This window comes from Eublepharis macularius, chromosome 12 (genome assembly GCF_028583425.1).
Source record: "Eublepharis macularius isolate TG4126 chromosome 12, MPM_Emac_v1.0, whole genome shotgun sequence".
NCBI lineage: Eukaryota > Metazoa > Chordata > Lepidosauria > Squamata > Eublepharidae > Eublepharis > Eublepharis macularius.
In genome coordinates, this window is record NC_072801.1 from 80,602,831 (window position 1) to 80,622,311 (window position 19,481).

General features: G+C 54.8%; 1 protein-coding gene across 1 annotated transcript; it reads left to right on the forward strand.

The window, feature by feature from the left end:
* Positions 1-7,224: 7,224 nt before the first annotated feature.
* LOC129338348 (mucin-3B-like) lies at positions 7,225-18,854 on the forward strand. Its single transcript, XM_054992498.1, has 11 exons — positions 7,225-8,510; positions 8,591-8,716; positions 11,813-11,931; positions 12,146-12,204; positions 12,572-12,696; positions 13,156-13,212; positions 13,606-13,783; positions 15,087-15,260; positions 15,672-15,778; positions 17,708-17,799; positions 17,924-18,854. Exons 1-11 carry the CDS (start codon positions 7,247-7,249, stop codon positions 17,957-17,959), a joined length of 2,337 nt encoding a protein of 778 aa, XP_054848473.1. The 5' UTR covers positions 7,225-7,246; the 3' UTR covers positions 17,960-18,854.
* The last annotated feature ends 627 nt before the right edge of the window (positions 18,855-19,481 follow it).

Below are 19,481 nucleotides of genomic sequence, written 5' to 3' on the forward strand. Positions count from 1 at the left end.
CACACCTCCATCTTCCACCCCAGGGACAGAGGAGTCTTCAACCACACAAACTTCCTCCTCTACGTCGCAATTCTCTAGTCCTGTAGTTTCAGCTAAGGTCTCAACTTCTCCTCCAAGCTCGTCTCAGTCTACTGTGACTTCTGCCCCATCGATATCACCAGTGTCTGCCTCCAGCGCCCCCACTTCACCAAGTGAATCCACTCCCACATCTCAGGAAGTGAGCTCTACGATGACCACAACCACACCTCCCTCCCCAGGGACAGAGGAGTCTTCAACCACACAGATTTCTTCCTCCTCTACCTCGCAATTCTCTAGTCCTGAAGTTTCAGCTGCGGTCTCAACTTCTCCTCCAAGCTCGTCTGAGTCTACCGTTACTTCTGCTCCATCGATCTCACCAATGTCTGCCTCCAGCACCCCCAATTCACCAAGTGTATCCCCCCCCATATCACAGGAAGTGAGCTCTACGGTGACCGCAAGCACACCTCCATCTTCCACCCCAGGGACAGAGGAGTCTTCAACCACACAAACTTCCTCCTCTACGTCGCAATTCTCTAGTCCTGTAGTTTCAGCTGAGGTCTCAACTTCTCCTCCAAGCTCGTCTGAGTCTAACGTTACTTCTGCCCCATCGATCTCACCATTGTCTGCCTCCAGCGCCCCCATTTCACCAAGTGAATCCACCCCCACATCTCAGGAAGTGAGCTCTATGGTGACCGCAACCACTCCTCCATCTTTCTCCCCAGGGACAGAGGAGTCTTCAACCACCCAAACTTCCTCCTCTACGTCGCAATTCTATAGTCCTGAAGTTTCAACAGAGGTCTCAACTTCTCCTCCAAGCTCGTCTGAGTCTACCGTTACTTCTGCCCCATCGATCTCACCAGTGTCTGCCTTCACCGCCCCCATTTCCCTAAGTGAATCCACTCCCACATCTCAGGAAGTGAGCTCTACGGTGACCGCAACCACACTTCTATCATCCTCCCCAGGGACAGTGGAGTCTTCAACCACACAAACTTCCTCCTCTACGTCGCAATTCTCTAGTCCTGTAGTTTCAGCTGAGGTCTCAACTTCTCTTCCAAGCTCGTCTGAGTCTACCATTACTTCTGCCCCATCGATCTCACCAGTGTCTGCCTCCAGCGTCCCCACTTCACCAAGTGAATCCACCCCCATATCACAGGAAGTGAGCTCTACGGTGACTGCAAGCACACCTCCATCTTCCACTCCAGGGACAGAGGAGTCATCAGCCACACAGACTTCCTCCTCAACGTCGCAATTCTCTATCCCTGTAGTTTCAGCTGAGGTCTCAACTTCTCCTCCAAGCTCTTCTGAGTCTACCGTGACTTCTGCCCCATCGATCTCACCAGTGTCTGCCTCCAGCGCCCCCATTTCACCAAGTGAATCCACCCCCACATCTCAGGAAGTGAGCTCTATGGTGACCGCAACCACTCCTCCATCTTTCTCCCCAGGGACAGAGGAGTCTTCAACCACCCAAACTTCCTCCTCTACGTCGCAATTCTATAGTCCTGAAGTTTCAACAGAGGTCTCAACTTCTCCTCCAAGCTCGTCTGAGTCTACCGTTACTTCTGCCCCATCGATCTCACCAGTGTCTGCCTTCACCGCCCCCATTTCCCTAAGTGAATCCACTCCCACATCTCAGGAAGTGAGCTCTACGGTGACCGCAACCACACTTCTATCATCCTCCCCAGGGACAGTGGAGTCTTCAACCACACAAACTTCCTCCTCTACGTCGCAATTCTCTAGTCCTGTAGTTTCAGCTGAGGTCTCAACTTCTCTTCCAAGCTCGTCTGAGTCTACCATTACTTCTGCCCCATCGATCTCACCAGTGTCTGCCTCCAGCGCCCCCACTTCACCAAGTGAATCCACCCCCATATCACAGGAAGTGAGCTCTACGGTGACTGCAAGCACACCTCCATCTTCCACTCCAGGGACAGAGGAGTCTTCAACCACCCAAACTTCCTCCTCTACGTCGCAATTCTCTAGTCCTGTAGTTTCAGCTGAGGTCTCAACTTCTCCTCCAAGCTCGTCTCCGTCTACTGTGACTTCTGCCCCATCGATATCACCAGTGTCTGCCTCCAGCGCCCCCACTTCACCAAGTGAATCCACCCCCACATCTCAGGAAGTGAGCTCTACGATGACCACAACCACACCTCCCTCGCCAGGGACAGAGGAGTCTTCAACCACACAGATTTCTTCCTCCTCTACCTCGCAATTCTCTAGTCCTGAAGTTTCAGCTGAGGTCTCAACTTCTGCTCCAAGCTCGTCTGAGTCTACCGTTACTTCTGCTCTATCGATCTCACCAATGTCTGCCTCCAGCGCCCCCACTTCACCAAGTGTATCCACCCCCATATCACAGGAAGTGAGGTCTACGGTGACCGCAAGCACACCTCCATCTTCCACCCCAGGGACAGAGGAGTCTTCAACCACACAAACTTCCTCCTCTACGTCGCAATTCTCTAGTCCTGTAGTTTCAGCTGAGGTCTCAACTTCTCCTCCAAGCTCGTCTGAGTCTAACGTTACTTCTGCCCCATCGATCTCACCATTGTCTGCCTCCAGCGCCCCCACTTCACCCAGTACATCCACACCTACATCTCAGGAACTGAGCTCTATGGTGACTGCAACCCCACCTCCATTTTCCTCCCCAGGGACAGTGGAGTCATCAGCCACACAGACTTCCTCCTCTACGTCGCAATTCTCTAGTCCTGTAGTTTCAGCTGAGGTCTCAACTTCTCCTCCAAGCTCTTCTGAGTCTACCGTGACTTCTGCCCCATCGATCTCACCAGTGTCTGCCTCCATCGCCCCCATTTCACCAAGTGAATCCACCCCCACATCTCAGGAAGTGAGCTCTATGGTGACCGCAACCACACCTCCATCTTCCTCCCCAGGGACAGAGGAGTCTTCAATCACCCAAACTTCCTCCTCTATGTCGCAATTCTCTAGTCCTGAAGTTTCAACTGAGGTCTCAACTTCTCTTCCAAGCTCGTCTGAGTCTACCATTACTTCTGCCCCATCGATCTCACCAGTGTCTGTCTCCAGCGCCCCCACTTCACCAAGTGAATCCACCCCCCCATCGCCGGAAGTGAGCTCTATGGTGACCGCAACCACACCTTCCTCTTTTTCCCCAGGGACAGAGGAGTCTTCAACCACACAGACTTCCTCCTCTACGTCGCAATTCTCTAGTCCTGTAGTTTCAGCTGAGGTCTCAACTTCTCCTCCAAGCTCTTCTGAGTCTACCGCGACTTCTGCCCCATCGATCTCACCAGTGTCTGCCTTCACCGCCCCCATTTCCCTAAGTGAATCCACTCCCACATCTCAGGAAGTGAGCTCTACGGTGACCGCAACCACACTTCTATCATCCTCCCCAGGGACAGTGGAGTCTTCAACCACACAGACTTCCTCCTCTACGTCGCAATTCTCTAGTCGTGAAATTTCAGCTGAGGTCTCAACTTCTCTTCCAAGCTCGTCTGAGTCTACCATTACTTCTGCCCCATCGATCTCACCAGTGTCTGTCTCCAGCGCCCCCACTTCACCAAGTGAATCCACCCCCCCATCGCCGGAAGTGAGCTCTATGGTGACCGCAACCACACCTTCCTCTTTTTCCCCAGGGACAGAGGAGTCTTCAACCACACAGACTTCCTCCTCTACGTCGCAATTCTCTAGTCCTGTAGTTTCAACTGAGGTATCAACTTCTCCTCCAAGCTCTTCTGAGTCTACTGTGACTTCTGCCCCATCGATCTCAACAGTGTCTGCCTCCAGCGCCCCCATTTCACCAAGTGAATCCACCCCCACATCTCAGGAAGTGAGCTCTACGATGACCACAACCACACCTCCATCTTCCTCCCCAGGGACAGAGGAGTCTTCAACCACACAGATTTCTTCCTCCTCTACGTCGCAATTCTCTAGTCCTGAAGTTTCAGCTGAGGTCTCAACTTCTCCTCCAAGCTCGTCTCAGTCTACTGTGACTTCTGCCCCATCGATATCACCAGTGTCTGCCTCCAGCGCCCCCACTTCACCAAGTGAATCCACCCCCACATCTCAGGAAGTGAGCTCTACGATGACCACAACCACACCTCCCTCCCCAGGGACAGAGGAGTCTTCAACCACACAGATTTCTTCCTCCTCTACCTCGCAATTCTCTAGTCCTGAAGTTTCAGCTGAGGTCTCAACTTCTCCTCCAAGCTTGTCTGAGTCTACCGTTACTTCTGCTCCATCGATCTCACCAATGTCTGCCTCCAGCGCCCCCACTTCACCAAGTGTATCCACCCCCATATCACAGGAAGTGAGGTCTACGGTGACCGCAAGCACACCTCCATCTTCCACCCCAGGGACAGAGGAGTCTTTAACCACACAAACTTCCTCCTCTACGTCGCAATTCTCTAGTCCTGTAGTTTCAGCTGAGGTCTCAACTTCTCCTCCAAGCTCGTCTGAGTCTAACGTTACTTCTGCCCCATCGATCTCACCATTGTCTGCCTCCAGCGCCCCCACTTCACCAAGTGAATCCACCCCCATATCACAGGAAGTGAGCTCTACGGTGACTGCAAGCACACCTCCATCTTCCACCCCAGGGACAGAGGAGTCTTCAACCACACAAACTTCCTCCTCTACGTCGCAATTCTCTAGTCCTGTAGTTTCAGCTAAGGTCTCAACTTCTCCTCCAAGCTCGTCTCAGTCTACTGTGACTTCTGCCCCATCGATATCACCAGTGTCTGCCTCCAGCGCCCCCACTTCACCAAGTGAATCCACCCCCACATCTCAGGAAGTGAGCTCTACGATGACCACAACCACACCTCCCTCCCCAGGGACAGAGGAGTCTTCAACCACACAGATTTCTTCCTCCTCTACCTCGCAATTCTCTAGTCCTGAAGTTTCAGCTGAGGTCTCAACTTCTCCTCCAAGCTCTTCTGAGTCTACCGTGACTTCTGCCCCATCGATCTCACCAGTGTCTGCCTCCAGCGCCCCCATTTCACCAAGTGAATCCACCCCCACATCTCAGGAAGTGAGCTCTACGATGACCACAACCACACCTCCATCTTCCTCCCCAGGGACAGAGGAGTCTTCAACCACACAGATTTCTTCCTCCTCTACCTCGCAATTCTCTAGTCCTGAAGTTTCAGCTGAGGTCTCAACTTCTCCTCCAAGCTCTTCTGAGTCTACCGTGACTTCTGCCCCATCGATCTCACCAGTGTCTGCCTCCAGCGCCCCCATTTCACCAAGTGAATCCACCCCCATATCACAGGAAGTGAGCTCTACGGTGACCGCAAGCACACCTCCATCTTCCACCCCAGGGACAGAGGAGTCTTCAACCACACAAACTTCCTCCTCTACGTCGCAATTCTCTAGTCCTGTAGTTTCAGCTGAGGTCTCAACTTCTCCAAGCTCTTCTGAGTCTACTGTGACTTCTGCCCCATCGATCTCACCAGTGTCTGCCTCCAGCGTCCCCACTTCACCAAGTGAATCCACCCCCACATCTCAGGAAGTGAGATCTACGGTGACCGCAACCACACCTCAATCTTCCTCCCCAGGGACAGAGGAGTCTTCAACCACACAGACTTCCTCCTCTACGTCGCAATTCTCTACTCGTGAAATTTCAGCTGAGGTCTCAACTTCTCCTCCAAGCTCTTCTGAGTCTACCGTGACTTCTGCCCCATCGATCTCACCAGTGTCTGCCTCCAGCGCCCCCATTTCACCAAGTGAATCCACCCCCACATCTCAGGAAGTGAGCTCTACGATGACCACAACCACACCTCCATCTTCCTCCCCAGGGACAGAGGAGTCTTCAACCACACAGATTTCTTCCTCCTCTACCTCACAATTCTCTAGTCCTGAAGTATCAGCTGAGGTCTCAACTTCTCCTCCAAGCTCGTCTGAGTCTACCGTTACTTCTGCCCCATCGATCTCACCAATGTCTGCCTCCAGCACCCCCACTTCACCAAGTGAATCCACCCCCATATCACAGGAAGTGAGCTCTACGGTGACTGCAAGCACACCTCCATCTTCCACCCCAGGGACAGAGGAGTCTTCAACCACACAAACTTCCTCCTCTACCTCGCAATTCTCTAGTCCTGTAGTTTCAGCTGAGGTCTCAACTTCTCCTCCAAGCTCGTCTCAGTCTACTGTGACTTCTGCCCCATCGATATCACCAGTGTCTGCCTCCAGCGCCCCCACTTCACCAAGTGAATCCACCCCCACATCTCAGGAAGTGAGCTCTACGATGACCACAACCACACCTCCCTCCCCAGGGACAGAGGAGTCTTCAACCACACAGATTTCTTCCTCCTCTACCTCGCAATTCTCTAGTCCTGAAGTTTCAGCTGAGGTCTCAACTTCTCCTCCAAGCTCGTCTGAGTCTACCGTTACTTCTGCTCCATCGATCTCACCAATGTCTGCCTCCAGCGCCCCCACTTCACCAAGTGTATCCACCCCCATATCACAGGAAGTGAGCTCTACGGTGACCGCAAGCACACCTCCATCTTCCACCCCAGGGACAGAGGAGTCTTCAACCACACAAACTTCCTCCTCTACGTCGCAATTCTCTAGTCCTGTAGTTTCAGCTGAGGTCTCAACTTCTCTAAGCTCTTCTGAGTCTACTGTGACTTCTGCCCCATCGATCTCACCAGTGTCTGCCTCCAGCGCCCCCACTTCACCAAGTGAATCCACCCCCACATCTCAGGAAGTGAGCTCTACGATGACCACAACCACACCTCCCTCCCCAGGGACAGAGGAGTCTTCAACCACACAGATTTCTTCCTCCTCTACCTCGCAATTCTCTAGTCCTGAAGTTTCAGCTGAGGTCTCAACTTCTCCTCCAAGCTCGTCTGAGTCTACCGTTACTTCTGCTCCATCGATCTCACCAATGTCTGCCTCCAGCGCCCCCACTTCACCAAGTGTATCCACCCCCATATCACAGGAAGTGAGCTCTACGGTGACCGCAAGCACACCTCCATCTTCCACCCCAGGGACAGAGGAGTCTTCAACCACACAAACTTCCTCCTCTACGTCGCAATTCTCTAGTCCTGTAGTTTCAGCTGAGGTCTCAACTTCTCCAAGCTCTTCTGAGTCTACTGTGACTTCTGCCCCATCGATCTCACCAGTGTCTGCCTCCAGCGCCCCCACTTCACCAAGTGAATCCACCCCCACATCTCAGGAAGTGAGCTCTACGGTGACCGCAACCACACCTCAATCTTCCTCCCCAGGGACAGAGGAGTCTTCAACCACACAGATTTCTTCCTCCTCTATGTCACAATTTTCTAGTCCTGTAGTTTCAACTGAGGTATCAACTTCTCCTCTGAGCTCGTCTGAGTCTACCGTGACTTCTGCCCCATCGATCTCACCAGTGTCTGCCTCCAGCGTCCCCACTTCACCAAGTGAATCCATCCCTACTTTTCAGAAAGTGAGCTCTATGGTGACCGCAACCACACTTACCTCTTCCTCCCCAGGGACAGAGGAGTCTTCAACCACACAGACTTCCTCCTCTGCTTCGCAATTCTTTAGTTCTGCTGTTACTTCTGAGGTATCAACTACTCCTCCAAACTCGTCTGAGTCTACCGTTACTTCTGCCCCATCGATCTCACCACTGTCTTTCTCCAGTGCCCCCACTTCACCAAGTGAATCCACCCCCACATCTCAGGAAGTGACCTCTACGGTGACCGCAAGCAAACCTTCATCTTCCTCCCCAGGGACAGAGGAGTTTTCAACCTCACAGACTTTCTCCTCCTCTGCCTCGCAATTCTTTAGTCCTCCAGTTACTTCTGAGGTATCAACTTCTCCTCCTAGCTCGTCTGAGTCTACCGTGACTTCTGCCCCATCGATCTCACCATTGTCTGCCTCCAGTGCTCCCACTTCACCCAGTACATCCACACCTACATCTCAGGAAGTGAGCTCTATGGTGACTGCAACCACACCTCCATTTTCCTCCCCAGGGACAGAGGAGTCATCAACCACACAGACTTCTTCCTCCTCTACATCACAATTCTCTAGTCCTGAAGTTTCAGCTGAGGTCTCAACTTCTCTCAGCTCTTCTAAGTCTCCCTTTACTGCTACCCCCTCAATGTCACCAGTGTCTGCCTCCAGCTCCCACGCTTCTCTAAGCGAGTCCCCTCTTACAACTCAGGAATTGATCTCAGTGGAGACTTCAGTTCCGCATCCCTCTTCGTCTTCAGGGCTAAAGGCGTCTTCCACCACAGAGAGATTTTCCTCCTCCACGTCACCTAATTTTTCTACTGAATTTATTACCAAGCTCTCAAGTCCTCTTCAGTCCTTTTCTGAAACTGCCGTTCCTTCCGTTTTGTCTACCTCTTTTGCTTCGGCATCCACCATGAAAACCTCACCTACTGAAATCTTCTCATTGCCGCACAGTTTTGCCTCCTCAGTGCTTCCCAATTCTCGACTGCCAACAGTTTCTGCAACTCCTCAGTCGTTCAGCACTGTGCTTATGAGTTCTTCAAGTTTTCCTCATATCCAGAATTCAACAACATATGTTATATCTACAAGTACAGAAGGTAGGATTCTGTGGGTGTTTTTCCTGAACAATTGTCCCACGATGTATTATTTCTAATGTTCGTTTTTTTTGTTACATCAGTTTCTTCCAGTGTTGCATCTCATGTGTACTGTGAGAATGGAGGGACGCCTCAGGGTTATCGGTGTCTTTGCAAGCCTCTCTTCACGGGGCAGCACTGTCAGGAGGTACTGAACGAAATCCAAGCTGGTAAGTCCATTCATTGAGATCCCCCTTTTATTTTATATATTTTATTTATAGTCCACCTTTGTCACTGAGATTTGAGGCAGATTACACAGTGTGAGTCATTACGGTCAGTTTCAAAGACATTGCAACAAACAGTGTAATAGGGTGGCTGTTGTGGGTCTTCCGGGCTGTGTCGCCGTGGTCTTGGCATTGTAGTTCCTGACGTTTCGCCAGCAGCTGTGGCTGGCATCTCCAGAGGTGCGGCACCAAAAGACAGAGATCTCTCAGTGTCACAGTGGGTATATAGGGTATATATACCCACTGTATATGTAATAGGGTATATAAAAGCAAGTTTACGAACATTCAAAACTAGTATTATGTCCCACTTATAACATTTAAATCTCCCATTATGTCCCCTGCAGGGTCTTGTGCTCTGCAGACAAGCAGTTACTGGTAATTTCTGGTCCAAGGGATGTTCACTTGGCCTCAGCCAGGGCAGGGTCTTTTCGACCCTGCCTGTGGCCTGGCGGAACATACTTCCGCTGGAGATCCGATCCCTGCTAAATTTGTTGCAGTTCTGCAGGGCCTGCAAGACAGAGATGTTGTGCAGTCTGAATAAGAGATTGTGCCATCTACTACATACAATTTTATGTTTGAAATAAAGTATTTGTACTTTATTACTTTATTGGAAGTCTTTACTTGTTGGGTTTTTTCCTTTGTTACAAGGACACCTTCCTTTCTTTTGTTGACTGACAGGCAGCCACGAGCCCCAGGCCACCTTCAGCTGTATTCAGTCAGAGGTTTCCAGAGGGGGGAGGAGGCGGCTGTGGTTGCCTGTGGCAACACAGGGCTTTGGTCCGTCCCTACTAAAAGCCCTGAAAAACCTGTGTCCAAAGATCACGACAGGACAAAAAAGAGGGGAATAGCGGGCAGCGACGGCTCTCTCACATTGCTGCTGTCCAGTTGGCTGCCCACAGGATCTTTCTGCATGCCCCCACTGGTGTTTATGCTGCAAACAGGGCCACTCTGCCCACTGAATGGGGTGAACGTCGCCTGCTCCCCAGGAGTGCCTGCTGCGTTCTCACACTCGCACCCACACTGGAGGCTTCCTAGTTTTGGGACCTTCCTGCCTTCCTCTGGGTTTCAGTGATTTGGCTCCCCTTTTGTTGCTTTGCAAGCAATTATCAGCCAGTTTCCTCCCCACCTGACACCCTTCCATCATCCTCTCCGACTGGGAAATAGTCTGTTCATTGGGAACTGTTATTTATTCTGTTCTTTATTTATGAGTTAGGGACCGTAGACTTCACCACTTATGCACTATCTGTTGCTTTAAATATGTGCTCCTGTGAGCTACTTGTGCTCCCTGTGGCCCAATGTCAGCCCTAGAATGGCTCATGTTCTGTCTCAGCACTTCTTCCACTCTGTGTTGGATTCTTACTAATGTCTTTGTGAACTTTTTACCCTGTGGCCTCGTTTATGGAAATGTCCTGGAAATTGACTGTACTAATCTCACACTGTAATCCGCCTTGAGTCTCAGTGAGAAAGGCAGACTATAAATGACATAAATAAATAAAATAAATATCTATATCCCCCCTTTTACCTCTGGGGGAATCCAAAGCAACACATCATATCATTCAGCCTTCCTCCACTGTACCCCGACAAGAACAACCCTGTGAGGTAGGCCAGGCCAAGAGATTTTGACAGGCCGACGGTCACCAGCTGAGCTTCTGTGGTGGAGCAGGGATTCTAACCCCGTGGCTCCAGGCCCTAGTCCGCCACTCTACCCATTACACCACACCATCTCTCTCTGTCTCTCTGGGGCTGGCAGGAAGCCTCCAAGAGCCACCAGAGGCCAGGTGGCTCGTTTCAAGTGTCTGGGAGTTAAAGGTAAAGGTAGTCCCCCTGTGCAAGCACCGAGTCATTACTGACCCATGGGGGGCTGTCGCATCTTGGCAGACCTTTTACAGGGTGGTTTGCCATTGCCTTCCCTAGTCATCTACACTTGACCCCCAGGGAACTGGGTACTCATTTTACCGACCTCGGAAGGATGAGTCAACCTTGAGCCGGCTACTTGAACCCGGCTTCCGCCGGGATCAAACTCAGGCCGTGAGCAGAGCTCGGGCTGCAGTCTGCGCCACGGGGCTCATCTGGGAGTTAAGTTCAGCCATAATCTCACCTGGGATGCCCGTGTCCGCTCAGCCACCGAAATTGCTAGGACCAATGCAAACGCTCTCTTAAGAAGTTTCTGTTTAAAAGGAGGTCAATATGTACCTGCAGCCATTACGACTTTTAATGCTAAAGGTCTTGTTTGGGGCAGCCGTTTGGATAGCAGAGTTCACACAGCGTTCACTCGAGTCCAGGGCCTGGATGGCTGCCTTTAGCCTGAGATGGAAGGCCCTCTTCTCTGTGCCTCTGTGCCCAAGGGGGGCGTTTGCACCTTCTAAAGGAAGGCAGTTTCAGAAGTGCCTGGGAGAGGTGTGTCGGTGAGAGGCCGGGGCTCCTTGGCCTTCCCCCCTCATAACGCTTGGGAGCGTGGATTACCCAGGAGCATCGGAGCTGGTCAGGATGAGGGTGACTGACCTTGACCGGGTCAGCAGCACACTAACCAAGGCAGGTACGCTCCACTTCTGCATTAAAGATGCAGACCCTCACCTCATATTTGAAATTCCTTACCGCCCCTAGGTGTGTTTATGCTTGCCAGACTGAATGTTCTGTCGGTGGCAGAATTTGCCAAAATCACATGAGAAATTGTACAGGCCTAGTCATTTATTTTAGCCAACGTGTTTCACTTTTTTAGGAGACGCATGTATTTTATTGTTCTGTGTCTTGCTTTCGTTTGTTTTGTCATGTTTTGCAACATCTGTTTTATCTTTTTGTGATGTTTTATGCTGAAGACTTCTGGTCAGATGAGCTTAGTAGTAAAGGAAAGGTCACCTGAGGCCAGCCTGCATGGTTGGGGGTCTTGTCAGGTTTTGTGAGTTCTGCTCAGGTCTGGGAGTAAGAAGGGGGCTTGTGCCCGAGGCCTCCTCTGTGCCCTGTTCAGCAAGCAGTGGGGCGGTGGTGTGGGGTCCATCTCGCTCTCCCTCCATGGCCACTGATGCCTGTGCTTTCCGCTGGCAGTGAATGTCACGGCTACTGTCAACATCATCGTCGAGGTGACGAATAGGAACTACAGCGCAGCAATGAAAGATCTGGCATCCAACATCTCCAAGCAGTTTTTGACCGTTTTTGAGGAACAGGTGAGGGGTGTGTGCGTGTGTGGGCGCTCTTTGCCGAAGGGGCTCCGGCCGCCCACTCGCTGTGGCCCTCCCCTCCCTCCGGAGGCACTCCTGGCATTCCGTCCCCGCTGGTGCACCAGTTTGCTGGAGTTCACAGCCAAATATAGGGGGTCCAGTTGGGGGTGGAGTCCTCCTGCTGGGGTCTCTCTCTCAGTCCATGGGTGTGTCTTTACAGATGAGAAAATTCTACGAGAGCATTCTCAACTTCCGGGGGATAAAAGTAATCCAGCTGAGGTGAGCTTATCCCTGGGCGCCCCGTGGGCAGGCCGTGCTGCAAACTGGCTTCCCAGCAGTTCGCCCACCTGTGACTGGGCTCAGCCTATTTTTCATTTATTTGATTTGATTTTTATATCTCTTCGGTTAAGATCTCGAAGCGGATCACAACAATTACAACAGTTAAAAACCAATTCAGAAATAGAATATATTCAATAAAGTCACAATAAAGCAACAGCCTAATACAAATAATTAAAAACCGTTCTCGTCCCAGCCCCAGCCTATAAAACCCTGCAAATAACGTAACATTGCGGGGAGAGGCTGCGCAGCCCCTGGCTCTGCCTCCCAGCAGAATGTCAGGACGGCTCCCTTCCCGACCCTCCCCCAGGCCAGGCAGCGTCGTCGTGGACCACGAGGTGCGCTTCTCGGTGCCCTTCTCCGGCTTCAACGCTTCGTACGATGAGGCTTTGGGGGCCATCGCGGGGCGCTTCAAGAGCCAGTCCTGGACAGAGGGTGAGTCCGCACCCAGCCGCTGAGCCCCCTGCCGGGTGGGAGCTGCACATCTGCCTGGAGAGGCGCCACCAGCCGCAGGGGCCTTGGGCCTGCTGCGGCAAGGCAGCTCCTACGGGGGCTCATGGCACCCCTGCCCCGGATGACCCGCGGGGGTGTGGGGAGAGGAGGCAGCTCCTCTCGGCTGCTGCCCGTGGCTGCTGCCCGTGGCGGCCTTGACTAGGTCCTGCTGGTCGGCTGCTTCTTTGGGCTCTCGTCATCACACCAGGGCGAACCAGGCCTGCCTTTGGGTGTTGGCAGAAGAGCCTCCCCTGGGCCAGGAAGGAATGGGTGGGGCGGGGGGGGGAGTAAACCAGGGGCGGCACATTTCCTGCCTCCCTGCAAGGCAGACTCGGTGTGCGTGGTGTACAGCCACTCGCTTGGGTTTCTCCTTCACAGACGCCTCCATTTTTTCTCTTTCAGATCCGCTGCACTTTAATAACACCCCTCGGGTGGTCGCGGTGTCCCTGAGCCCTGAAGGTGAGGGCTAAAGCAAGGGTGGAGGGGTGGGGGCGTCCCTGGGTGGAGGGGGGCAGTTGGGCATGCACGAGGGAGAAAGCAAACAGAGTCTCTGTTGGGAGGCCGCAGCAGTCAGTTGGTTGACACTGCCTGCACGGACGTGGGGGCGAGGGGGCAGGCACAAGGGCACGCTCCCTCGGAGAGGAACGTGGGAGGCAAGGCATGGAGGGGCGGGAAGGAGCTGCAGGTTCAGCAGGCCGGTTTGCAAGGCCGTGGTGGGCTTGGCTTGGACAGAGAGCGGCAAAGCCGAGGGTCTGGCCAAGCCAGGGGCGGAAGCCGCTGGGAGGGGGCAGGGGTGGGTGGGGGCGGTCCTGGGAGGGCGGCCAGGAGGGGCTGACCTGCCTCTCCCTCCAGACCTGTCCCGGACCTGCAGGAATGAGCAGCTGATACCACAGGACTTCCAGCGGTACTACGTGGCCCGCAACGTCAGTGGGCGGCTCCAGTGTGTCTCCAACTGCAGCACGTGGCACCCGGACACCTTCACCTGTGGGCAAGGAAACTGTTACATCCAGGCCAGAGGGCCCAGTTGCTAGTGAGTAGGGGAAGGGTCTTCCTTGGGCGTCTTCTCTCTCCATCGCTTGGTCCTGTCGACTGTGTTGATTAGCACAAGATTTATGAAGCCTTGGTTTTTTGGGTGGGGGGAATCGGTCGCCCTCTTGTCCGCACGATGCCTGCTCTTTAAGTATGGGGGTCTTGGGGGGCTCCCCCTGGGTGTCTCCCAACTGTGTGGTTGGCTGGTTGCATTAGGCGGCAATCCTCACCAGCTGCTCTTTGCATGCTGAGCAGATTTCATTTCTAAAATGGCAGCCAGTGCGGCCTTGAAGTTAGCATTGCAGGCGAGGAGCAAGGAGGCCTGGCTTCAAATCCCTGCGCAGCCGCAAAGCGACCTGGCTGACCTTGGGCCAGTCCCTTTCGGCGCAGCCTGCCCCACAGGGTTTCATAATCGATAGATTCTTTGCTGCCTTGGTGGTGGGTTGTTTCAGCCAAGCTAGATTGTAGTAACGCGCTGTACATGGGACTGCCCTTGAAGACAACTTGTAAGTTTCAGTTGGTGCCCAGCAGTGCAGGCTGATTACTGACTGGCAGGCACCGGGCGGCCAGGGCATCTGGCACCTGTTTGGCTGTCGCTCTGCTGGCCATGGATTAGTTTGCAGGCGGAATTCAAAGATGTTGGGCGTGGCCTAAGAAGTCCTGCATGGCCTGGAACCCACTTCTCTCCAGCTGCGCTCAGCTGTGGCCGCTTCAGGCACCTGAGCAAAGCCTGCTGAAGGGGCTCCCCTTTAACTGGACAAGATATGCAGGCATTCTCTGTGGTGGCCCCCACCAGGGGGAATAACCTGCTTGAGGTCAGGAAGGCTCCCACTCCTTTTTCTTCTACACAAGGTATGAAATGGAGGCGTTCAGGAGGCCGTTCCTATGACGGAGATACCAATGGGATTTTTAGTGTTTGCTGAAAGTTTATTGTGTTTCTTGATGGTTTTAAATTTTTGTAATCTGTCATGAGAAATCAGATGGCTGGAAGGAAGCATTTGATGCCAAGAACGGGCTTTCATTTGCAGGTGTCTTTAAACTGAGCCAAAGGGCTCCTCTGATCAGAAGACCCACCCCTGGCCCTTTCTGGCCTCGCATTCACAAGTGACATTCATCGAGCCCGAAATGTGTTGCTTGTGGACGGGCTCTCTGTCTTGCGCCAGTTGTTTGGCGCTTCCCTTGCTGGGAAAACACGCTCAGGCCACTAGCCCCTCCCCTCTCTCTGGACCTGCCCAGGGAAGCCAGGCGCCTGGTCCCCCTGCCTGGCCTCCCTCCACGCCGTGACACTGTCCTTCCTCCCACAGCTGTGAGCAGTCGGACTCCTACTGGTACGTGGGCAGCCGCTGTGAGCAAAGCATCAGCAAGGTGGGGGTGGCCGTGGGGGTGGCGCTGGGCCTGGCTGCTCTCCTGCTGCTGATTCTCATCTTGGCCCTGCTCCTCTGCTGGAGGCGCCGCGCTCCCAAGGAGAAGGACCGCAGGTAAGCAGGGAGGGGGGCAGGTGGAGGAGGCTCGCTCTGTTTTCTGTGCCCAGCCACAGCTAGGGAAAGAGGGTCTCCGTGCCCAGGTTGGGACGTGAGGCAAGAACCTGACGTGCCTGCCTAGGAAGCTGATCTCGCTGCAGTGGCTCAGCCCTGCATATGTAGCCAATCACAGGCGCGTGGGGCAGGGGGGGTGCCACTTGGCTCTCTCACTTGAGTCAGCCACGACTGCCTGCTGTGTAAGCTGTCTGGCATCCTGTGCCCTGTACGTGTGTGTGAGCACGCCCTGCCGGCAGCGTCTGCCACAATGCAGTTTCTGCTTAGGTGGTTTTGACCCAGCGCCACCCTTCATGACTTGGAATGGCGATGCCCGGGGCCTGTCCCATGTCTTTGTTGATGTTCCTGATGCAGGCTGACGGGCACTCCTGATGAAGAGAAGTGGTACGAGAACGCGTCCGAGTGGGTTGCTGGCCCCCGAGGCTTCCCTGGGCAGAGCCCAGGTGCAGACAGCGTGCCAGGTAGGGACTGCGGGGGCGTGGTGTGTGTAGTGGCTCATGGGCTGGTGCCGGGGTTCTCTTCTGGCGCTGGTTCCCTGGCAGAAGGTGCCTTCCTCGATGCGAGGGCTTTGAGCCTCTCGCCCCCAGGAAAGGCTCCTTGTGCCCGACGGGAAAAGCATCGCCGTCAGCAGCACCCGTCCCTGGGCGACAACCTGCGGCTCCCTGGCAAAACTGCATCTCGTGTCTGAGCAGGCTTCAGTGTTAATGGTCACGAAGGCAACAGGGAGTGAGCAGCCGAGCAGCCGCTTCCCTCCTCCTCCTGCCCTGCTGCAGACGGGAGGGGGACTGAGTGCCAGGTGGAGGCCTGTGGAGGCAGAGTGCCCCGTGGCGCAGCCCTGATTAACAGCGCCATTAGCCCGGCAGGGAGCTTCGCTTGCCTTGATGTGCCCACTGGGCCAGCTGCTCCCCCCACTTTCGGCTCAGGGACAGGGGGGAGACGCAAACAGCTTTGCAAAAAACAAGGTCTATCCTACAGCACATTTTGTGGTGCCATAAAGACTTGCAAGTTTCTAAATTGACCAAGGGGGGGGACTTGTGTGGAGCTGACAGTTTTTGAACTCGCAGTACACAGACTGTTTCTGTGCCGCTTGGCCAACTGGAGACTCCCTGGACCTCTGATGGAGTGGGCATGGATGGTCCCCCAGTTTAGAAAGAACGACTGCTACAGATGGGGGGGCTGGGTTGACAGAATTTATAAAATAACAGTGTGGAGAAAGTGGGGAGAGAGACCCTTTTCTCCCTCTTTGTGGGCACTCAGTGAAGGAAGACGACGAGGCCGGACGGGCTGTGTGTGTGTGGTGGTGGGGGGATGTTCTCCTGCCTACATGCAGTTTGGGCCCCTCACTGCTGCAGGATGGCCACGCACTTCAGTGGTTGCAGAAGGGAATTAGACAAGCGCTCAGAGAAAGAGGAGAAGCCCGTGGCCCTGATGCCTGGACGGAACCTCCATGATCAGAGCAGTATACCCCTGAATGCCAGCCTCCACAGACATGGCATTTTACACTTCCAGCTCACTCATAAATGCCACCTCTGTCTGACTAGTCCTGGACCTGTTGCTGTTGTGGGGCGAGCAGGCACTGCCAGCTAGGGGCCGAGAGGGTGAAGAAGCGCTGCTGCCACAGCCGACACCCTCCCTTTCCTTCCCCCCACTGTGCCTTGAGGCAGCCTAGTTTGAAGCTGCCACCACAGGAGGTGGTGGCAGCTTCACGCACAGACAGCTGCAAGAGGGGACTAGATAAACCTATGGAGCAGAGGTCCATCAGTGGCTATTGGCCACAAGGTATCGATGGAACTCTCTGTCTAGGGCAGGGATGCTCTGTGTTCTTGGTGTTTGGGGGGGGGGGCAATCAGTGGGAGGGGTCCTAGTGTCCCTTCCCCACGGGCAGACCTCCTGAGGACACCTGGTTTTTGGCCACTGTGTGACACAGAGTGTCGGGCTGGATGGGCCATTGGCCTGATCCAGCATGGCTTCTCTTAGGTTCTTAAGCCTGGCCCAGTGACAGGTCTGGGCTGCTCCGCTGGGGGGAGGATGAGGTGAAGAGGGCTCTGAGGGTGGTGGAAGAGGGCCTGCTCAGTGAAGGCAGTGCCAGCAGCAGAGAGACTTGGCCCCCTCCTGAGTGCTGGCGTGTTCATGTTCCACGGTGGCAGCAGGTCACTCTAACCAGATGGGCACAGCCTGTACCATGTATGTGTGTAAATGCCCCATTTGGTCTGTTCCCCAGCGGCTGAGAGGGGAGTAGCCAGGGGCCAGTGTCGCCCTCTGGGCTTGCCAGGTGCACCTGCTGGGGGAGGTGGGCTTTTGTCTGGTGGAGCAGGGTGCTTCTAGGTTCCCCACCCGGCCCCAGAAATAAGCACCCACCTGTCGCTCTATGCTGCCTTCCCTCCATGCAGAGTCGGAGAGTGGCTCCAGCGGTGATCAGCCTTCCTTGCCAGGCCAGGGATCCTTCCGGCCCCGCCTGGACAAGGTGGACACCTCTCTCCAGGTAGGAAAGGCTGATGGGGAATCTGGGGGGGGGGCGTCAAGGCCCAGGGCGATGAGGTGGGGGGGGATCTGTGGTGGCTCTAGCTAACTCGTGGCTTCTGCCTCCTCTTCCCTCTCTGCTGCAGACACGGATTGCCCGGCCCCAGGTGACCCGGCTGTGATGAGCCCTGGAAGTCAGGCCACAAGACAGAAGCCACATGTGGTCTGCACGGGACTTGCCCTCCTTGGGGCCAGGGAGACAGCAGGGCCAAAGCGAGTGGAGGGTTGCTGTGGTGCCCCTCCCTCCAGAGCAGTGGTGTGTTGTCAGCCCCTTGAATGCGGCGATTCTCTTCTACTGATGCCGGGATAAAGAGGCTCCTGCAGGCATTTCAAGGGCAGCAACGGAGACGGCAGAAGCGCTCTCCAGGGACGGGCGTTGCTCCACACGTGGCTTGCAGGGCTCTTCCAGGCCATTCCAAGGCTGGCTCTTTTGTACAAGGCTACGGGATCCGCAGGTTGGGACTGTGGCCAGCACTGTGAGAAAGGTCTCCCCCACCTTTCCTTCCTCTGCCAGCCTCCCAGTCCTCCCCCCCGCCCCCCCCCCCCGCCATCCTGGCTTGCTTCTCGCCCTTCCCTGTGTGTGAAATGCCCCACAGCCCTCTTCCTCCTTAGGTTCAAGCGTGCGGGCCCACAATGCAACGCTCCGGCACCCTGGACCATGCGGAGGCGAGAGGCTGCTGGGCGTGGGGCTGCGATGGAGGCGGAGGAGGGGAGGGGCCTGGCCCCGGCTGCCTGTGTTCTCAGGAAGGGGGAGGGGGCACAGCACGGGGTCCAAGGCCAAGCTCAGGCACCCCAGAGCCCCTGTGGGCAGCGGGCGGCGGCATCTCTGGGGAGGGATGTGCAGGCAGGAGGGGGGCTTTCCGGGACTCTGCCGGCAAATCACCGGCACCCCTCCCCGCCATCCTTTCACTGAACAAATGTCCAGTACAACAATGCAGCATTAAATACGGCAACTGAGTTGGATGTTGTCATGTGCAATGCAAAGAATAAAACACACACACACACAGGAATACTCATGCCAGCCATCCGATGCTGCCGGTTGGGGGCAAGGGTGATAGAGGAGGGGGAGGAGGGGGGCATGGGGGGGGAGCCGTGCCTCACTGTGACTGAGTGGGTGAAGGCAGCTGCCCCGGGGGCACAAAGGGGGCAAGGAAAGGTGAGTCCCCCCCCTACCACTGCGTCTTGCTGTTCCGGGCGCCTGCCCTGCCGTGACGGCAGGAAGTCTCTCGGCGGCTCCTTGGAGCATTGAAGGAGGGAGAAGAGTCACTCCCGGATGGCGGATCCTTCCTGACCCTACACACAGCTCAGAGTCTTGTCTGGCCCTCCCTGTGGCTAGGGAGGTTGTCCTTCTAGCTGGGGGATTGAACCTGGGATCTTGTGCGTGCCACTGAGCCACAGTCCCTCCCCTAACGATGAGAGTGAGAAGGGGGCCACAGACTGGCCTCGAAGGATGGCACCCCATGGACATTTCCCCCTTTGCCAGTGCTGTAACACAGTGGCTAAGGGGCAGGGCTGCGAATCAGGGCTCTGCTGGTTCAACTCCCCCGAACTGCACAGGTGGCCGTGGGGCAGCCCCTCCTCTCAGCCCAGCTCCCCAGCATTATAGTGGGGATAATAACAACACCGACTGTGTTCACTGCTCCG

Excerpts from the sequence above, each read along its gene's own strand:
- LOC129338348 (XM_054992498.1), top strand. The coding sequence starts at position 7,247 with ATGTCACAATTTTCTAGTCCTGTAGTTTCAACTGAGGTATCAACTTCT. Across the intron at positions 13,213-13,605 it reads GGTGTCCCTGAGCCCTGAAG|ACCTGTCCCGGACCTGCAGG; the intron begins GTGAGGGCTAAA and ends CTCTCCCTCCAG. Across the intron at positions 15,261-15,671 it reads CCCAAGGAGAAGGACCGCAG|GCTGACGGGCACTCCTGATG; the intron begins GTAAGCAGGGAG and ends TTCCTGATGCAG.